Below are 20370 nucleotides of genomic sequence, written 5' to 3' on the forward strand. Positions count from 1 at the left end.
AGTGAAGTGTGATACTGTGGACATGGAACAGGCTCCTAAGAGATTCACCTGCTCCCTCTGCCACTTTCTTTTATGCGGCTGGAGAAAACAAGGCTTTCAGAGGCATGTAGTTAACAGGGCTTTAAAGAATTTTGATTTGCTGTTTCAAACCGATGTTGGCTTTTAAAGCTTGTATCTGTATCCCTGCATTATTTCATGTAAACCACGTTGTGTGCTTTTGGGAGAATAGTGGGTCTAATGTATTCATTTAGCCCTAGTTAAGGGAGTCATAACAAGAATGACAAGTAAAAATGAGGACATTTTGAGTTTTTAATCTTTAGTGTTTAAAGTTTGTTTCTTACTTAAATACAATACACTTTCTAAAGCGATTATCATTACAGTAAAAATAATTGCTATCTAGCTGCAAAAATAAGATTCTCAGATTATAAACACCATCTACAGAAGTTAATATACACAGAAACCTTACAAATATGTAAGGCTTTAGTCCTTCTGGATATTCATACAGAAAGATTCTTACAAAGATGAAACAAACACCGTAATAGTTTTTCCTCTTTCCCAAAATCTAACACAAACTAGTGGTATTCTCTATCCTATCACATAGTCACATCTTTGCATTTTTTCAAGTATGTTTCAGAAAGCAGGACTAAAACATGAAATGCTGGAGAAGGCTTCTGCTCCCTTTAAAAGTACAATAGGTTTGTAGTACCAAATTTATGGAGGCTAAAACATCAAAGGCAATGTACAAAGAAACCCAGGGATGCAGAAACTGCTGCAGACACCAGTATATTACTGTGTTGCTGTCTTCAAAGCTGAACACATTAAAAAAAAATCCAACTCTGGAAGAAAGAATAGAGTCTCTTGGAAACTAGAGTTCTTCATGGTAAAAGCTTTCATCATGCAGCTGCCTGCCATAATCTGTGGCTTCACTGTTGAGAAACAGATCTGGATTCTCAAGAATCTCTGCCTCTGCCAGCTTTCCGTTACCATCCAAGTCCATTTCTTCAATGAGGTGGACAGCCTAGAGAATAAAATTAACAGGCATTAAAGCAGCTCACAAATTCATCTCGTCTGCCTGTCTGTCTTTCTTATTTGAAAAGACTGTACGGTACCTGTAAAGAGTTTCATAGAAATAATGTATCATCTGCTGTGTAAATATGATAAAAACATCTGATGGAAAGGAGAAATCCAAGTAGTTTCTGCATTCTCTTTTGGCTGTCCATATTACAATGGTGTGTTGCCAGGGGTAGGGGTTGGATTGCCAGATTAAAGTCTCATCCTCCAAAAATCTCTCTATGCTGCTCAGATATTGCAGCAGGGAGTAAAGAAATCTATAGTGCTGAGCTGGGGAGTTATTTTTTGCCAGAGACCCGGATGCGTAGGTTCCACCAATCTCTTCAGGCCATCTTAACAGGTGGATACGGCTGCCTACCTATCAATCACCTGATGTCAGGTGAGGCGTTTTCTGTTGCCCAAGTGGTTTGCCATCACTCAGGCTACGACACAAGGTTTTGCAGGCACGGGGGCTGTAATCTGAAGGTTGCCTGTGCAGTGGCAGTCACAAAGGCACAGGGTTCTGCCTAAGCCAAGGATCAGATAAACCCACTTTCAGCAGAAAATTGCATCTTTACCTGCTTAATAATAATAACAATTTTATTATTTATACCCCACCCACCTGGCTGGGTTTTGCCAGCCACTCTGGGCGGCTCCCAACAGAATACAGTCAAACCTTGGTTGTTGAACATAATCCGTTCTGGAAGCCTGTTCAGCTTCCAAAATGTTTGACAACTGAGGCACAGCTTCTAATTGGCTGCAGGAGCTTCCTGCACTCAAGTGGAAGCTACGTCGGATGTTCAGCTTCCGAAAAACATTCGAAAACTGGAGCATTTACTTCCGTGTTTTTGGCGTTCAGGAGCCAAAACGTTCCAAAACGGAGGTGTTCGGAATCTGAGGTTTGACTGTATTAAAAACACGATAAAACAGCAAACATTAAAAACTTCCCTAAAAAGGGCTGCCTTCAGATGTCTTTTAAAAGTCTGGTAGGAAGAGCAGGTGCCACTACCGAGAAGGCCCTCTGCCTGGTTCCCTGTAACTTCACTTCTCACACTGAGAGGACCGCCAGAAGGCCCTCAGCGCTGGACCTCAGTGTCCAGGCTGAATGATGAGGATGGAGACACTCCTTTAGGTATACTGCTCCACACTAGATGGGCACAGGCTGGCCAAAATGGCCTTGCAGGCCAAATGGGGGAGGCCTTCCGCACTTTGCTGCCAAGGAGTGTGGTGGAGTCTCCTTCTTTGGAGGTCTTTAAGCAGAGGCTTGACAACCATATCTCAGGAGTGCTCTGATGGTGTTTCCTGCTTGGCAGGGGGTTGGACTTGATGGCCCTTGTGGTCTCTTCCAACTCTATGATTCTATGATTCTACTGCTAGAGTAGGCTGTTACAATGCTGAGCCACAATTAGGTGTGTTAAAGTCTAATGGATTCCAGTGAGGACTCAGAACATCTGCGACTGTGTGATTGAAGTCTGGCTATCAAGTTCATAAAGTTCTTCAAAACTCTTACCTCTTCCTGAGCAATACCTTCATTATTAGGTACTACCCAGCTTAATAACTCTTTAGGGTTGAGTTTCCCATCCTTATCCTTGTCGTAATCATTTGTAAATCGATCCTTCTCCACAAGTATCCATTCTGGGTCTTCACTGGCAGCTAAACACAATTTTTCACATGGATTAAATCTCTTTCCTTTGTATACCATCAGTTAAAATAAAGGAACTGGAAAAGCAACCATGCTTTCTGAAACAGTATCAGAAGAAACTTTAAAAATGCTGTCACAGCAATTATTAACAAAATGAAAACTATGTTCCAAATGTTGGATGTGCCAAAAAGGCTACCATCTGGTATAATGCAAAAAAGAAAAAAGGGGAAAAAAGAGCATTGTGGGGAAATTTAATTAAATAAAAATATCTGAATTATTTTTATTTAAAAAAATAAACAATTAATATATTACATTTCATTCCAGTGAGGACCAAAGTGATTTACAACCAAAGCAACGTAACAATAAATCATAAACCTCATTGATAAAAAGTCTCTAAAAATTTATCAGCAAAATATATACTATCCCATAGGATCTTTTGCTTATGCTCTTAACCTATCTGAATAATACAGATAATTATTATTTCAACTCAGCACCTCTGGCATAGGAAGGTGCCGTCTACTACAGAGAGATATTGGAGGCTTAACACTGGGAAAGGCGGGTTGAGGCAAATGGCGTGAGGCTGTCCAGTGTACACACTTTCTGGTCTGACTGCGGTATCTGAATGAATTTTGTCATTACCTTGTGGATCCTTTTCTGGACATTTGGAAGGCTTTTATGAAACATTTAAGTTAACTTAAGATGTATGTTATTGTATCCATAATGTGAATGGATGAGGGACTGTTTGGTTACTATTGGTGTATAGACAGATTAGATCACGGGTCAGCAACCTTTTTCAGCCATGGGCCGGTCCACCGTCCCTCAGACCATGTGGTGGGCTGGACTTTTTTTTTTGGGGGGGGGAGAATTAACAAATTCCTATGCCCCACAAATAACCCAGAGATTCATTTTAAATTAAAGGACACATTCTACTCATGTAAAAACACGCTGATTCCAAGACTGACTGCGGGCCAGATTCAGTAGGCGATTGGGCCACACCCGGCCCCCGGGCCTTAGGTTGCCTACCCCTGGATTAGATAGAGGAAGCCCCTCCCCCCCAATTTACACACCTTTGATGTGTGTGCAACTGTGCATTGCGCCGAACCCACAAGTGACCTGGAAACATCATAAAGTCACTGAAATGTCACAAAATGGGCAGGATGAGGGCGGGGGCAGAATGGGTTGTTTGCAGGCTTTTTCAATGGGTTTCAATCATGCAGGATTTCACCGACGCACGTGGTGCCTCAGAACGTAACCCCTGCATAAACGGGGACTGCTTGTACACACTCCTTATTTTATTGGTTTAATTGTTTTTTTCTCTTCCTCCTCTAGTTTGTTAAATCTGCAAATAATTAAAAAACAACTATGCCAATGACAGCATACCTACTGGAAACTGAGAACAGGTTACATAAATATTTATAGCAACCAGAATCACAGCAGACAAGCAAAACTACCAAGTATGGGCAATATAGAACAGATTCTGATTTCCGCTTGTGCAGCAGGACTTCTACTTTCTCAGAACATCCTATGCATCACACACCCCTCCGAAAAAAAATGTGGTAGAGAATTGGGGGACCTTCATAGGAGATGGAGGGGCTGCATGGCAGAGGAAGGGAGTTGAGCTTGCGCAATGCTGGTTATCACCCACTGAATCAACAAGGGTGTTTTTCATTAAATGTGAATGAACACCTTCTGATGGCAACCCCCCCCCCCAATTATATTATTGTTAGTTCAGTTCAGTTCTGAAAACAATGATATTGCTGTATCAAAAACCAGACAGCTTATATTAACTCCCCACATTACTCCAAAGATTTTGGGCCAAAGAGCATTACTGCCATAGAAAAGGAGATGGGCAGATTCCTATTTAAATGCTTACAAACTGAACAGCAATAGTCATAGAACTGCAGAAGCTAAATCTCTTTTCTCCTTCCCACATTTACAAGGCACACAAGGTCACTGCTATTCAGAAAACAACCCGTTGCCAAAGGGAAGATGAGTGGAAAGTTTATGGAGAACACCTGTGTAAAATTAAGGACCTTGACAGATGTACTTTGCAAATGCAATGCAAATAATTTATGGCACTTCTAACATCATTCCCCGCCCACTCACTTGGATCTCTTCTGTAGTCACCAAGGAACTCTTCAAGGCTCACAAATCCATCGCCATCCTTATCATGTTCGTCCAAAGCCTCCTGAATTACAAACTCCTGGTGGGGAGAGAAAAGGTCGGGTAACTTTGGTCAGTTAACCAACAGTGTTTAAAGTGCCTGCAGAAATTCACAGGATTCTTAATTTGGATGAGGTGCACTAAATTCCAAGTAAAAATACAAGAGACAAGAATGAACGCACTGTGTAGCTGGGCAAATTCTCACCAACACAGTGAATGCTCATTCTGGTATTTGCATTTTCCTTAGAACTTATTTCATCATCATACAAATAAGAGAGCAAGTTGCACTAAGACAACAGTTTGAACTTGTGTACTCAGGTAAATAATTTTGTTAGTGAAGTCCAACCATTGTCCTAAGCAAGTGTGAGAGCACAGTAGATAGAAACTAAAAGGTGCACAAATGGTGCAGAAGATACTGAATATTCTCCCATGCTAAAATTTGTTGAGGTGAGGGGAAAGGAAGGGCCATTCAAGAACACACACTTTTTTTTTACATGAAGCAGCTATAAGGGTTTCTAACTTGACAGCATCAGAAACCAATACTGAAATGAGGGTTCCTTGATTTCTCCCCTTCATTTCAATGTGGCCTATGCAGGACTGCTTGCCCTCAGCTGTTACACAGCATTGCAGGGCCCCAGCCTGGGGAGAGAGAGGTCTCACAGTGGAAATCCCGCCCCCCCAGCGGCTGAGCACTGGATTGCAGTCTGAAGCAACATCATCGCCACCACCTTTCCTGCGTATGTAAAAGCTCAGTGGTGGATTTTCAATGCTATGGAGAAGCTTGTTTTACTCAGAAAAATCTGTATGTTGTGCATCCCTATAGTGTCCCTCAGGATCTGAAGAATGAACAAACAGCATTCCCTGTGGTAGACACTTTCTCTCAAAACTTGCCTTCATGTATTCTGCTTCCTCAGGATGTTCAAATGCAATGAATTCATCCAGATTCAGGCCAGAACTTCCATCCCTATTAGCCTTTTCAAACCTCTTCTTGTCCTTTAAATGGAGCTTAGAAAACAGTTTGGGGAATAACAGTTACATGAACGGAAGTCATATTGTATTCATTATTTTCAAGCTACATAAACCTAACCTGCTTTTCCTTTTAATTTAAATACACGTTACAAGATCAATCTTATATACACTGAGAGGAGTTAGAAGTTCATCATAACCTATATCTAGCTAAAAGAGGGTTGATAAAGGCTCTAGTCAGAGTGTGATTAGTGATGTAAAATGAGAAAATACAGAAACTACAAAATTATGTAAGCAAATGCCACATCTGTCAAGGAAACCTATGAAGTACAATGTGTCATATTTGTATACATAGTGCTTAATTTTTTAAAAAGCTTCACACAGATGAGTAACTTTACAAAAAACTGTTTACAGGCAAGTTATAATTATTATTCTTTCCTTGTGTCAAGCCGACTGGCAAGGAAGGGGGAATTAGTGCAATGGCTAGAAAACTTAAGAGAGGATCTCTCACACTCTGAACTTGTGGCATTCTCATCCACAGGGCTGGCCTTGACCAAGGGAGGCAACAGATGTTCCAGGCTGGAGCTACAGGAGAACACATGGTGTCTCACCTGCCGGAAAGATTCTTCTTCGGCATCTTCCAAAGTCGTATCATCATCAAAGTCTATCACACGATCATACATCTGAATATTGTATTCTTCCCAGGATACATATCCATCTCCATCTTTGTCATATTCACCAAACTGTTGCTTCGCGTCTTCTACAACGTAATGCTTAAAAGATTGCTGGATCCATGAACTCAGCTCACCTGTGGAGATTCCCCATAAGATAAGGAGGTGAAGGGATTCCCCCCTCCCCGCCATAAATATTAAGAGGAAGCCAGCATTTCCTAGGCTGCTTTAAGCACAGATGAAACCCTCATGCTACCTCCACAACAAATGGTGACGCACCTGCACTAAACATTTAAAATACTATTATAGCATGTTTCATTTCAATTTCATAACATTTATACACCAAAAATCTGGAAAACTAATAAAAACTATTGGGCAAAATAAAATTTATACACTGCTTGATTGTAGGGGAAAACCCTCAAAGCGGTTTAAAAAAAGGTAAAACAGTGAAATCAGGAAAAAATCACAACCATACTTTAAAACATACAAACAGATTCCAATTGCCTCAACTTTCTAAGCATCTTGGTAGGCTTGTTCTAAACAAGAATGGTTGTAGCAGGTGCCAAAAGAGTACAGGGAAGGCACCTGCTTGCTCTCAGTAGGCAGGGAATCAACCGCGATGGCTTCCCCCAAAGAATCCTGGGAGCTGCGGTTTGTCAAGGGTGCCGACAGTTGTTGGGGAGCCCATTCCCCTCCCTAAGCTACAATTCCCAGTGCGGCTCTACAGTCAATTCCTCATCCCAGAGATGTGAACTGTAGTTTTGTGAGGGCAATAGGGGCACCCTAACAACTCTCAATACCCTTAACAAACTTTGTTTGAAGTGATAACAGTGCTCTAAATATACAGTGCAGATGAGCCCTGGACTGAAAAAAGATAACACAGACACAGAATTTGCTGATTAAATGTTGCAAGACTATTTCCAGGCTTTACCCTTGGTTCTGCCCCAGTTGAGAATGAATGAAATCCATTGAGTAGTAGTATTAAGTAGTGGGTGGACATAGCAGATGGCACAGAGATTCCTCCAAGTGGTTCTTTATAGTAAGCTGGAACTGAACTGAACAGCTCAGCCGGCCGGCTTTTATAGGCAGGCGGCTGTCAACATTGTAACAAAAACACTCCGGGGTTTCCCACCTATATTAACTGACATGGACCTGAGTGAAAACTATATACACAATACCCCTGGTGGCCAGGGCGAGATTTTGAGATTTTCTTCCAGGGTCTCGTTTTCCAATGGCATGTTTATAACCAGGCCTAGGTCGACCCCACCCAGGGAGCAGCATCCTTTGGGGCCCATTTTATAGAACTCACCCTGTCCCCGTTAGTAGTTTCTGGAGGGTCAACTTTGTCCCTTTCTGCTAGAATCACAAATCAGTTGGAAATAGTAGTCTGTGGCAGGTAAAAGTCTTCATTTCTTAGCTGTTTAGCAGCAGAAAGGATGTAATTCTCACAATCTTTCAGGCAATTTAATTTAGCATTAGTTTTGTGACGATTTAATCCTTGTCAATCCCAGGGCAATGTATTTTTAAGGTTTGCCCATTTTTGTTGCAGCTCAATATCATTATTTTCCGTTGTTTCTTTACTCAAGGTAGCATCTGGATATTCAATCGTTTTGGTCATTGGACATATTATACTCACATCTGTAATCACTGGGCCTTTCCTTTCTAAATTGGCCAATGGAGTAATTTCCTTTTGTGTTGATCCAATTTCCTCCTAGGTATCTCATTTCTGTCCAGAGCCCAAGATTTGACATCCTATGAATTGTTTTGGTCACAGGAGGAAAGAAGTTTTCCTTTTCCTCCTTTTTACTTTGTACATTATTATTTGATAAATGATTTATCTCTGCCGTAACCCGTTGTAATGTGGGGTCAATTTTGGGGAGTGAGCTGTCCGTTCACTCTACCATCGTCCATCACATCTCTGGGCTTGACTTTCCCAGGACTTAGAATCATAGAATCATAGAACCCTAGAGTTGGAAGAGACCACAAGGGCCATCGAGTCCAACCCCCTGCCAAGCAGGAAACACCATCAGAGCACTCCTGACATATGGCTGTCAAGCCTCTGCTTAAAGACCTCCAAAGTAGGAGACTCCACCACACTCCTTGGCAGCAAATTCCACTGTCAAACAGCTCTTACTGCCAGGAAGTTCTTCCTAATGTTTAGGTGGAATCTTCTTTCTTGTAGTTTGGATCCATTGCTCCGTGTCCGCTTCTCTGGAGCAGCAGAAAACAACCTTTCTCCCTCCTCTATGTGACATCCTTTTATATATTTGAACATGGCTATCATATCACCCCTTAACCTCCTCTTCTCCAGGCTAAACATGCCCAGCTCCCTTAGCCGTTCCTCATAAGGCATCGTTTCCAGGCCTTTGACCATTTTGGTTGCCCTCCTCTGGACACGTTCCAGTTTGTCAGTGTCCTTCTTGAATTGTGGTGCCCAGAGCTGGACACAGTACTCCAGGTGAGGTCTGACCAGAGCAGAATACAGTGGCACTATTACTTCCCTTGATCTAGATGCTATACTCCTATTGATGAGGCCCAGAATTGCATTGGCTTTTTTAGCTGCTGCGTCACACTGTTGGCTCATGTCAAGTTTGTGGTCAACCAAGACTCCTAGATCCTTTTCACATGTACTGCTCTCAAGCCAGGTGTCCCCCATCTTGTATTTGTGCCTCTCATTTTTTTTGCCCAAGTGCAATACTTTACATTTCTCCCAAGTGCAATACTTTACATTTCTCCCAAGTGCAATACTTTACATTTCTCCCTGACTTGTTCTCCCTTTCCCAATTTTTATCTCCTTTATCACTTGCAACTTAAATTCCTTTACCGTATTTTTCGTCCCATAGGACGCACCTAGTTTTTTGGGGGGAAAATAAAGGAAAATTTTTTCCCCTTTATTTCCCCCCCAAAAGCAGGTCAGGGAAACCAAACCAGGTTGGGGAACAGCGGGATGGCGGTACTGCGCCTCCCTGCTGTCCCCCGAGCTTGTGGGGCTGGCCGATGTCTGCCCGGCGCGAGGGGCGCTCTGCTTCAGGGTGCCCCGCCCGCCGGGCGGCAGGCTATCCGCAGCGTGGGGAGCCTTGCGGGGAACTCCTGCAAGGCTCCCCACGCTGCAGATGTCTGCCTGGCGAGGGGGGCGCTCTGCTTCAGGGCGCCCTGCCCGCTGGGTGGCAGGCTGCTATCTGCAGCCTAGACATCCCTACGGGACCTCCCACAGGGCTGCCTAGGCTGCGGATGTGTTCCCGAAGACTGGAGAGCGAGAGGGGTCGGTGCGCACCGACCCCTCTCGCTCTCCAAGCTTCAGCAAAAGCTTGCATTCGCCCCATAGGACGCACCCAGATTTCCCCTTCATTTTTGGAGGGGGAAAAGTGTGTCTTATAGGGCGGAAAATACGGTAATTTTAAGCCCGTTTCTTCTTCTGTGTTGCTTCTCAATAAGTCTAGCCTTTCCAAGATTTCTATTTGGGCCACAGTTGGCAAGGTCCAATATTGACGCATTAAGGCTTTCTCTTCTGAAGTAAAATTTTCTATCCACTTGATAACAGAGTATTGTGGCTTATGTGTAGGTGGAGTCTTCCATTCTAGTTTTGATGTCTCTTGTTTATAATAGAGGAGCAAGGATTCTTGGGTCCAATTCAAATCTATAAGGTTTTCATCACTGTTTGGTTTCGGAGAATCTCTGTCTTTGCACTTGACAGCCATATCACCAAGAAAGGATGCCACTGGTGCCCCGTTTTAGAAAAATCTTATAATTTCTAGCCTATCTATTATTTTTAAAAAAACTCCCTGATTTTATAAATAAAGTTGGCTAGATCTGGGTCCTTGAAAGTAACCACTGCTCATGCCCTAACACTGTCATAGTACAGTGGTACCCCGCAAGACGAATGCCTCGCAAGACGGAAAACCCGCAAGACGAAAGGGTTTTCTGCTTTGGAGGCGCTTCGCAAGACGAATTTCCCTATGGGCTTGCTTCGCAAGACGAAAGCCCATAGGGAAATCTCCGGGGACCTGTTTTAAATTGCTGGCGGTCGGGAGCAAAGACTTTCGCCCACAGCCGGCCTTCAGAAGAGGTCCTGGACCTCTTCTGAAGGCCGGCGGGGGGCAAAAGTCTTTGCTCCCCCCCGCCTGCCTTCCCGGGACAGCGGAGACTTTTCCGCTGCCCCGGGCGATCTTAAAATGCTGGCGGGCGGGAGCAAAGCGTTTGCTGCCGACCCCCATCATTTTAAAATCTCCCAGGGACAGCAGAGAAGCAGCCCCCTGCGACCCTCTCCCGGCTGGAGAGGTGACGTGCGCCTATGGCAGGAGCCTCCATAGGCGCGCGTCACCTCTCCAGCTGGGAGAGCGCGCGGGGGGCTAAAGCAGCCCCCTGCGACCCTCTCCCGGCTGGAGAGGTGACGCGCGCCTATGGCAGGAGCCTCCATAGGCGCGGGTCACCTCTCCAGCTGGGAGAGCGCGCGGGGGGCTAAAGCAGCCCCCTGCGACCCTCCCCCGGCTGGAGAGGTGACGCGCGCCTATGGCAGGAGCCTCCATAGGCGCGGGTCACCTCTCCAGCTGGGAGAGCGCGCGGGGGGCTAAAGCAGCCCCTTGCGACCCTCCCCCGGCTGGAGAGGTGACGCGCGCCTATGGCAGGAGCCTCCATAGGCGCGCGTCACCTCTCCAGCTGGGAGAGCGCGCGGGGGGCTAAAGCAGCCCCCTGCGACCCTCCCCCGGCTGGAGAGGTGACACCATCCTATGGCAGGAGCCTCCATAGGCGTGGGTCACCTCTCCAGCTGGGAGAGCGCGCGGGGGGCTAAAGCAGCCCCCTGCGACCCTCTCCCGGCTGGAGAGGTGACGCGCGCCTATGGCAGGAGCCCGCCAGCATTTTAAAATCTCCCTGGGACAGCAGAGCCTTCTCTGCTGTCCCGGGGAGATTTTAAAATGCTGGGGGCTCCCGACCCCCAGCATTTTAAAATCTCCCTGGGACAGCAGAGACTTCGCTCCCACCCGCCAGCATTTTAAAATCGCCCCGGGACAGCAGGGGCTTTTAAAATGCTGGCGGTCGGCAGCAAAGCCCTCCTGTCCCCGGAGCTTGCGGGGCGGGAGGTGGGAAGAAGGGCTTTTCTTCCCACCACCAGCCTTCAGAACAGCCTTCTGAAGGCTGGGGGTGGGAAGAAAAGCCCTTGTCCCCCCCCCAGCCTTCAGAAGAGGTCGGGGGACAGGCTGTCCCTGGACCTGGTCTGAAGGCGGTTTCCCTAGGAACGCATTAATTGATTTTCAATGCATTCCTATGGGAAACCGTGCTTCGCAAGACGAAAAACTCGCAAGAAGAAAAAACTTGCGGAACGAATTAATTTCGTCTTGCGAGGCACCACTGTATAGATATTCTATGAAGACAGTATCATAGTATAGATATTCTATGAAGACAGTATCATCAGGCCTCTTTGCTCCTGGTAAGGTCTTATCTAGAATAAGCAGCAGATGTGTTATACGTTCTGCCTGGGTAAGGAGGCCTTTCAGTTTTGGATCATTTGCGATAACTAGTTTTTGTGGGATCATCACCAAATTCCACCATTTTTTCTGGTGAAGAGTCACGTTGGGCTTCTGGATAATCAGTTGTTGGGTCAAGTTCAGTTTTGTGGACAGTATCCTCTCTGTTTCCCTCGTTCCCAGGTGCTTTCCCTCCTGGAGTCAAAGCAGCAACCTCAACTGAGGCATCTGTTTTATTCTCCTCTGTCGGATTTTCCTTCTCTAACATTTGCTGTGATTTAGCCGCATTTGCTACTATCTTCTTCCTTTCCCCTTTTTTCCTCCGGGCTTTTGATGCAGGCATATTTGTATCCAAAGTGGAATCTGTTGGTATCAACATGTAACGCTTCTGTAATTGATTTTTACATGCACATTGAGTTTTATTCTTCTTCTTTAAGTCTTTAATATTTTTACTTTTCTTCAGTGCTTTAGATTTTTTGTTATACAGTCTTTGGTGATTTCTTCAGTATTTTCCTTTGCCAATGCAGTGATTACCGGCTGGGTTTGTCTAGATGTCCTTTCAGTATCTTTTGGCTCTAAAGCTCTCTCTTAAGTTGTAAACTTTTCCACCAATGTCGTAAGCAGCCCATTGCTTACTATAAGAAAGTTTTTGATGAGGGTTAATTCTAAGCAAACCATATGAAGCTGATCCTGGAGGTCAGCGTCTCTCTCCTCTGCTTGTGTGCCTTTAGAAATGGCTTGTTGTTGGGTGGGCTTTTGCTTAGTTCAAAAGAATGCCTCTGTATAGGTTAACCCCAATTTATTTCTCAAATTGGCCTTGTTTATGTCCTCTGCCAAGGCCAAGTCTAGGGCCACTTTATTGAGGGACTTATGTTCCTAGGTTCATGCATGTCCCCTTTAAGATGTATTGACCAGTCCAAGGCAGGAAGTATAGGGGATACTTCATCTTGTATCAGCTTGCTCGACTCTTCTTTACTCTCCTGAAGGAAAAACTTGGTGATTTTACTTTGTCTTCTCCGAGGTTCAGGAGAGCTACTTGTAAAGTTTGGCGTAATTCCCAAGAGTTTACATGCCTTCCTTGTGTAGACCATATTGGTCAACCACTCAGGGAGACAATGGAGCCAAGGCTTAAGTCTTAATCTTGCGCAGAGTCCCACAGTTACATCCAATGAAATGGAGGGGAGTTAATTCTTTCGTTTCTTTTCTTCCTCACCTTATCGGTAAAACACTGACTCACCCAGCGTTTCTCTCAGCCCAGAAGTTCTCGTATACCAGCAGTTTTCTCAACGGTTTCTCAACTGGACTGTCTCATCTGGTAAGTTGCAGTTAGTGCGAATGCGTTAAGACTCAGAGGTCGGTGGCCATCTGGAAACCTCCACCCCATATATATTATTTGGGCCAACTCAAACTTATGTAGTGCATTCATACAGAAGCACCTGTATTGGACGGGTCATCCGCCAGCTTGTCCTCTTGCTTCTCATCCTTCAGCCGTTTGCTGAGCAGTTGCTGAAGTTCAGGAAATAGTCTAACTGGCCAGAGTGAAGTGGTCCACCTGCAGTTGTGGTCAGACTGGAGCCCACAAAGAAGCCCACCCTTGGGCTACCCAACAGCTGAATTATGTGGTTTGGTTAGGATTCATATCTGCTGCAAGCTGATGTAAAGATCTTTATATATAGTACAATGTCTATATTTTTTCATGAATTATTGGTAAATACTCTTTTCATAACATCATACCTTCTGTGAGAAAGCCATCAGCGTCCACATCAATTTTTTTTATAATACCCTTCAGTCTTTTCTGCTGCTCATCTGGACTCAGTCTGGCAAACTCTTCCACTTCTTCCTTTGGAGGGAACAAGAAATCATTAAAAATGAGCACAGAATCTGGGTGGGTTTATCCCTTTTGGCGTGCTGTCAAAGAAGGTATTTTCAGCAGACAAAACATCTTTGGATCCTCCACTCCTACCATCAAATACCCAGCTGCTGCTCACTAAAAGGAACTGTGTGGCAGTTGGGCCCCTTCCCAAAACTGGTGAAAGTTGCCTGACTGCTAAGGCTGCAACCCTGGGCTTGGGAGTAAGAATGACTCTCAGCCATGGGCGTAGCCATGATTTTTGTTAGGAAGGACAGGACTTTTGTTAGGGGGGACAGAACCACCGTGATTGGTCAGTTAAGTATTTCTATTGTTTTACTTGATTGGGGGGGGGGCTTGGCTACTCACGTGCTCTCAGTGAGACTTTGGAGTTGGAAGGGGCCCAAGGGTCATCCAGTCCAGCCCCTGCAATGCAGGAATCTCAGCTGAAGCTTCTATGACAGCTAGCTATTCAACCTCTGCTTAAAAACCTCCAAGGAAGGAGAGTCCACCACCTCTCGTGGGAGTCTGTTCTCAGTAAACATGAGTAAAGCTGTGGTATATATCACTTTATTCCAGCTGGTTCATCTAAAACTACAGCTGCTGTTAGAATCCAGCCTAATAATTGCACAGGGAGGAGATGAGAGATTCTAGCAAGTAGGCAACAAACTGGCTAGAAATAGTTTAAATAACTGTTTCATCATCTGAAATCTTACCAGTTACACAAACATGCCCTCTTTTATCATCATCATCTGAAGGTCCTATTTTGAAGTGCCAGATAAGGGGCAGTCCAAAAATCTTTGCCACCTAGTGCTCTCCAGCAATGGCAACTGCCACCCTGCCACTACCAATCTCTTTCGTGCTTCAGGATCTAGCAGACACTAAGGCTTGGAACAAGAGCATCATCAAAACAGCATGTATGGAAAGAGAGCATCAAGGATATTCCAAATTAATAGGCAATTGCCAATGCCTTGGTCCTGCACATCACATATCAGAAATCCTTCTTTGCATAAAACCATACACTGAAACAGTGCAGTGTGGGGAAAGCAATATTTCAGTTGCCCTGGCATCCTGATTTTGAATGGCAACTGATGTAAGTGATATGCATTTGTAAACTTGAATGAGGAGTTTGTGTGTCCCAGGGGGAAGGAGTTGTTCCACAAAGGGGGGGGGGGGGAATCTGTGAATCTCCAGATATTGCAGGACTCCCATTCCCATCAGCTCCCACCAGCATGGATAATGGGCAGAGATGATCAGAGATGTAATCTAGCAACATCTGGAGTGTGATAGGTGCCTCACTTCTGGCTTACAGGAGATTTGGTGGCAACTTAAGTTTATTTGTGCCGTGATCTTTATGCAGAGGCAAGATGCAGGAGCAACCTCAGGCAGGCAAATCTGGCGACTCCTAAGTACCCAACCCAAGGGAACGTTTTCTGGAACAAGCTCCATTGTCATGAATAGGAACTGTGCAAGAGCACAATGTTCACCCTCCTTATAAGGTTGATGCAAACATATCAAGAAGAGCACTTTGAATGTTTTAGACACGCTATATAGTATTATCATGATTCACATTATTGACTTATTATTAATTAATCTAGAGAGAGTGGAATATAACTAGCACTCATTTAAGCAGTTCTAAACATCCATTTCTTCACACAGAAAACACAGTGCATCCTGTTGCTGAGGTCCAAAAGCAACTTGAAGCCCCAACCAATACCTGGGTTGCTTCTTTCCCCCTAGCATATACAACTATGGCCCAGTTCTTTGTGTTACCTATCCCAAAAGGAGGGGGGTCACTGTCCTCATGTTTCTGCCTTTTGTGAGTGCCTTATTCTGATGGGGGGGGGGTTGGTGCATCATCTTTGCATGTGGGGTCACGTCCCCCTCCCTAGAAGCGACCCCCGCTGAGCTCCGAGGGACTGGATGCCCGGGCACCTGGCGAAAGCGAGGCCCTTAGCAGCCTTCGTGCCGCAGCTCGGGGTGGTTTTCTTCGGGCGCGGAGGGGCGGCGCCTTGCCATAAAAATGGAAGCCCAGGGCCGCTCGAGGCGCTGCAGCCGCAGGCTGGCCACCCCCAAGCCGCCCTCCCGGCTCCCCAGCCGAGACCAGGCGGCCCTGCGGCAGGACCGGCTCCCCGCGGACTCGGGCTCCTCGGCCCCTTTTCGCTTGGCACTGCTGCGACCTGGGAGCGAGCGAGAGCGCGGCTTCGAGATGGCCGAAGGGGCGGCGGCCTGGCCGGTCCCGGAGCCGGCGCGCCTTCCCTCCCTCCCTCCCTGCGGGCGACCCACCTGGCCTCCCAGCAGCGCCTCGCGGTCGTAGTCCGGGCGGTGCTCGCCGCCGCCGCCGTAGTGCTGCCTCTCGGCCGCCACGCCCAGGACCAGGCCCAGCAGCAGCGGGGCCAGCGGAGGGCCAGGCGCCGCCCGCATCACGGCCTCTCGCTCGCTGGCTCTCCCTCCCGCGGCGCCGGCCCGGGCCAGGCTGCCCAGCGACCGGCTGCTCCTCCTCCTCCCTCGCCCTGCGCAGCCGCGGACGCCGCCGGGCGCCTGGCGGGGCCGGAAGCGGCTCCCGGGAACGAAGGCGCGAAACCGTCGCAAAACAAGCTTTGAACGGGGCAAATAAACGTCTCGTGAGGAACGGTGAAACAGCGCACACGCCACGCTCTCTTTCCGTACATAGGGCTTTCGGTGGTTTTGCCGGTATTATACCCTGCTTTGGAACTAATTCCTAATTAAAATAGGGGGACAAATTACCTGCATTGCACAGGAACGCTAAAAATCAAACTACAAAATCCAAGTTTTTTAAAATCTATTTTGAAAGGTTCCCCACACCATCTGGCATCCAGCTGTATCCCAATGTACAGACCAGGGGGCAGCAAGGCTTACCGGGCATCGGCCGGATCACTCCCACCGAGATCCTCCATGCACCGGGCAGCGCAGCACAACACCAGAAATCACATATGCACATGTCCGCAGTGCCAGAAATCGCTTCTGTGCATGCCCAGACGCCAAAAATTGCACCTGCGCAGAAGTGATTTCCGGCATCTAGGCATGCGCAGATGCGATTTCCAGAGCCACAGAAGAGAGTCCCCACACTGTGCAGCACTGGCTTAGCACAGCGCATGGGGACTTGCCAAGCAGGCAGCTCAATTCGGGGCTGGCTCATGCGCCAGTTAAGCAACCCTCATGGGCCGCTTCCAGCCCATAGGCCTTAGGTTGCCAACCTCTGATACAGATGAAGACCTGCTCCTTCATTTTGGGAACCTTCATGCAAAAATTGGTTAAAAGCAGCGCAGTTCTGAAAATTTCACTCTGCCCTCTTGATTGAAAATGGTGTCCAATTGTATCCACAAAACCTGCTCCTTGATATTAAGAAGCATGAAACAGAATTTAGTTATGACATCTTCACAAACAAACATTTCAAAATACCCTCGAAGAGGGAGAAGGGACTGACGGGCTGCCCTTCTCCCTCCCCAATGAAAAGCCCCCAAGATCCCTCTTCACTGCGCGAAGCCTCTTCAGGGCAGGGGGAGCCTTCATCCCGCTGCCCTGAAGAGGCTGCATGCGGCTATCACAGAAGTCAGAACAGAGGGATCGCTGCGCAGTGATCCCTCTTGCTGTTCTGGCTTCTGGGATTCAGAATATATTTTTTTCTTGTTTTCCTCCTCCAAAAACTAGGTGCGTCTTATGGTCTGGTGCGTCTTATAGAGCGAAAAATACTAGAAGATACTCAGAGAGGGAGGAAAAGCATAGTGAACCACCAGCTGATGACATGGCTCCCCAAATCAACACATACTGTGGAAACTTCACACTGGACTTCAAGCATCTGGCATTGTGTGCCTCCCCATTCTTCCTCCAGACTCTGGGTCCTTGGTTTCCAAATGAGATGCAAAAGCTGCTCTCATCAGAAGAGAGATTTGGGGAGCCATGTCATCAGCTGGTGTTGGTCCACTGTGCTTCATTAAGTCCAGGGTCAACACAGCCGTCTACCAGGAGATTTTGGAGCACTTCATGCTTCCTTCCGCAGACTTTGCAGCTCAGTATAGCCTTAGATGGATCAGTTGGAGGGTGATGGTTTTGAATGAAGAAAAAAAATGGTCTGAGATAAGACTGTTTTTAGGGAAAACATTGCCTACACTTTGAAGGCTAAAGCAGTTCTGGATCTCAATGCCTCTTCTACATCATGGGAGCAATTGGCTTCCTAATACAAAGCCTAGAAGATATTTCTGGTCTGCAAACTAGTCATGTCAGAGTGGTATGTGCCTTTACAGAGCATGGTGGGGATGTGATCCCAGGTTCAAATCTTTATGAAACATGCTCTAGGACCTCTCAACTGAACACACCTCACAGAGTTGTTGTGAGGATTAAAAAAAAACCCCTGCCACTTCAGCTTTGGCATCGAGTCAGCAGTGCAGACAGCACAGGAGTTACTTACTTTTCTGATTTCAATATTGTCATCTATAGTTATAAACAATGACTTGACTCAAAGTATTTTAGTGATGAAGTAATTGTTAGAGCTGACTCTCAACTTATGCCAGGGTTATGTTCCAGGGATAGCATGTGAAGCTAAACCCATGTACAGTGGTACCTTGGTTTTTGAACGTCTCCATTGACAAACATTTCGGAACTTGAACGCTGAAAACCCAGAAGTAAATGCTTCGGTGTTTGAATGCGCCTCAGAAGTCGAACAGGAAACACGGTTTCCATTTTGAGTTTTTTACCGTTTCGGAACTTGAACAGTCTTCCGGAACGGAATGTTTGAAAACTGAGGTACCAGTGCAGCATCAAAACGCACTCTCCCTGCACCTCCAAATGCTCCCCCCACCAATGTATCCAGTCTCCCAAGGCTGCTGAACGTTATCCCTGCACCTCCAAGTACTCTCCCAAGGCGAGTCCAATGGTGGGCGGGATTGCTGACCTTTTTTCCTGGATGCCCACCCCTTTAAAATCCACCCCCCGTCCTGGGTTAGACCATCGCCCATCTAGCTCAGTACTGTCTACAGTGAGCGGCAACAGATGCTAGAAGTTGAACCTGAATCTTCAAATTTAATTAGCAACAATTAACAACCTGGAACCTTCTGCATGCAAAATAGATCTTCTTCTACTGAGCTGCAGCCCTTCCAAGGATGACAATAAATACTTTTATATACCATCTGCATTAGAATTTGTACTTGAAAGGTGGATAGCAAAATCAGGTAGCACAAAACCAGTTTTAAGCCAAGAAATGCCAGAAGATGCAAGCAACAGTGTTTTTTCACACTGAATGCCTTTTCAAGCTCTTTGTTTACTCAAAGCTCAACAAGATCTCCTTAGCAACAAAAGCAACTTTCCTCTTTACAGCCACCCTTAGCAGGTAAGCCAAGATCTGTTTTGTGAATTTTTAACGTTAGCATTCATAAATTCTAAAATAGTCCAATGATCTTACAAGGCTACAATGCTCGTTTGTTGTTCTCTTAACACTGTATTGAATTTTCTAGAGCTCATGCTTTTCCTGGTTCTTTTGACACTAACATGAGTGGGAATGCATGAAGTACTGGCAGGAGTCAGATGGGTGAGAACGAGGCAGATTTACGTGTCCGAGGAAAATGTCAGCAAATGACAAAACCTAATTTGCATTCCTTCCAATTACATGGAAACCTAAAGTTTGAAAAGTGATCTTAGCCAGTGCTTTTTTTTCTTAAAAAATGTTTAGGGGTACTGTCATTTTGACTTGAGAAAAAAGTACAAGGATTCACAAAATGTTTAGGGGAATGCGTACCCTAAAGCAGTGTTTTTTAACCACTGTTCCGCGGCACACTAGTGTGCCGCGAGATGTTGCCTGGTGTGCCGCGGGAAAAATTTAAAAATGCGAAAGATTTTTTTTTTAAAAAAAGTCAAATTTTCGATTGGGGCACCGTCCCCGGAGGGAGGCGGGCGAGTCGGGCGGCGAGAGGCGGGGCGGCGGCGGCGAGGAGAGGCCGCCCAGCGTGGGGCTCTCGCCGTCTGCCTGCCTGCGAGCTCGGCGGGCAGCGCCTCCGTCCGCAGCGCCCGCCTCGCGGCTCTCATTCCCTGCCCGTGCCAAAGCTCACCCAGCCAAGCCGCGCTCTCCTTCCTGCCTCGCTTTGCTGCCTCCTCCCCCCCCCACCCCCAAAGCTTGGAGCTTCCCTGGCGTCGACCCGCAGGTTTGACCCCCTTCTCACACCTGTTCGCGCTCCTTGCACGGAATGGGGCGGATGGGGAGGAACGGGGCTCGCCGCTGCCTCCGCTTGCTCTCCCCCCCTCCGCCGGCGGTCCCGCGATTCTTGGCTTTTTGGCGGTTGGCACAGAAGGAAGGCAAGGGGGAGGGAAAAAAATTGAAACTTACACTTTCGTGCGTCCCTCCCGGCGTGACGCTGCGCGCTGACGTCACGGGGCTGTAATGGTGGTGTGCCTCGAGATTTTTTTCATGAAACAAGTGTGCCTTTGCCCAAAAAAGGTTGGGAAACACTGCCCTAAAGCACTGATGATCCTAGCAATAAGAAGGGTTGCCTTATTTGTGATAAACAGAAAACCTACTCTTTAGAGCTGTCAGCCAATTAAAGAAATTTTGATTGC

At 46.5% G+C, this 20370-nt stretch overlaps 1 protein-coding gene across 1 annotated transcript; it reads right to left on the bottom strand.

Annotated features, from left to right (window-relative positions):
- Positions 1–291: 291 nt before the first annotated feature.
- RCN2 (reticulocalbin 2) lies at positions 292–16251 on the bottom strand. The gene is made up of 7 exons (XM_081208245.1): positions 16090–16251; positions 13689–13794; positions 6433–6629; positions 5747–5860; positions 4799–4895; positions 2561–2703; positions 292–1018 (listed from the first exon to the last, which is right to left on the bottom strand). The coding sequence occupies exons 1-7, from the start codon at positions 16225–16227 to the stop codon at positions 866–868; spliced, it is 948 nt and encodes a 315-aa protein (XP_081064371.1). The 5' UTR covers positions 16228–16251; the 3' UTR covers positions 292–865.
- Between the last annotated feature and the right edge of the window lie 4119 nt (positions 16252–20370).

The sequence above is a fragment of the Podarcis bocagei genome, assembly GCF_964188305.1.
Source record: "Podarcis bocagei genome assembly, chromosome: 9".
NCBI lineage: Eukaryota > Metazoa > Chordata > Lepidosauria > Squamata > Lacertidae > Podarcis > Podarcis bocagei.

What these genes read in the sequence shown, in the direction of transcription:
- RCN2 (XM_081208245.1), bottom strand. Translation starts at nt 16,227, where the DNA reads ATGCGGGCGGCGCCTGGCCCTCCGCTGGCCCCGCTGCTGCTGGGCCTG. An exon ending in TGATGGCTTTCTCACAGAAG is followed by an intron (nt 6,630 to 13,688) that starts GTATGATGTTAT and finishes GAATCTCCACAG; the next exon opens with GTGAGCTGAGTTCATGGATC. An exon ending in AGGAAGCAGAATACATGAAG is followed by an intron (nt 4,896 to 5,746) that starts GCAAGTTTTGAG and finishes TCTCCCCACCAG; the next exon opens with GAGTTTGTAATTCAGGAGGC.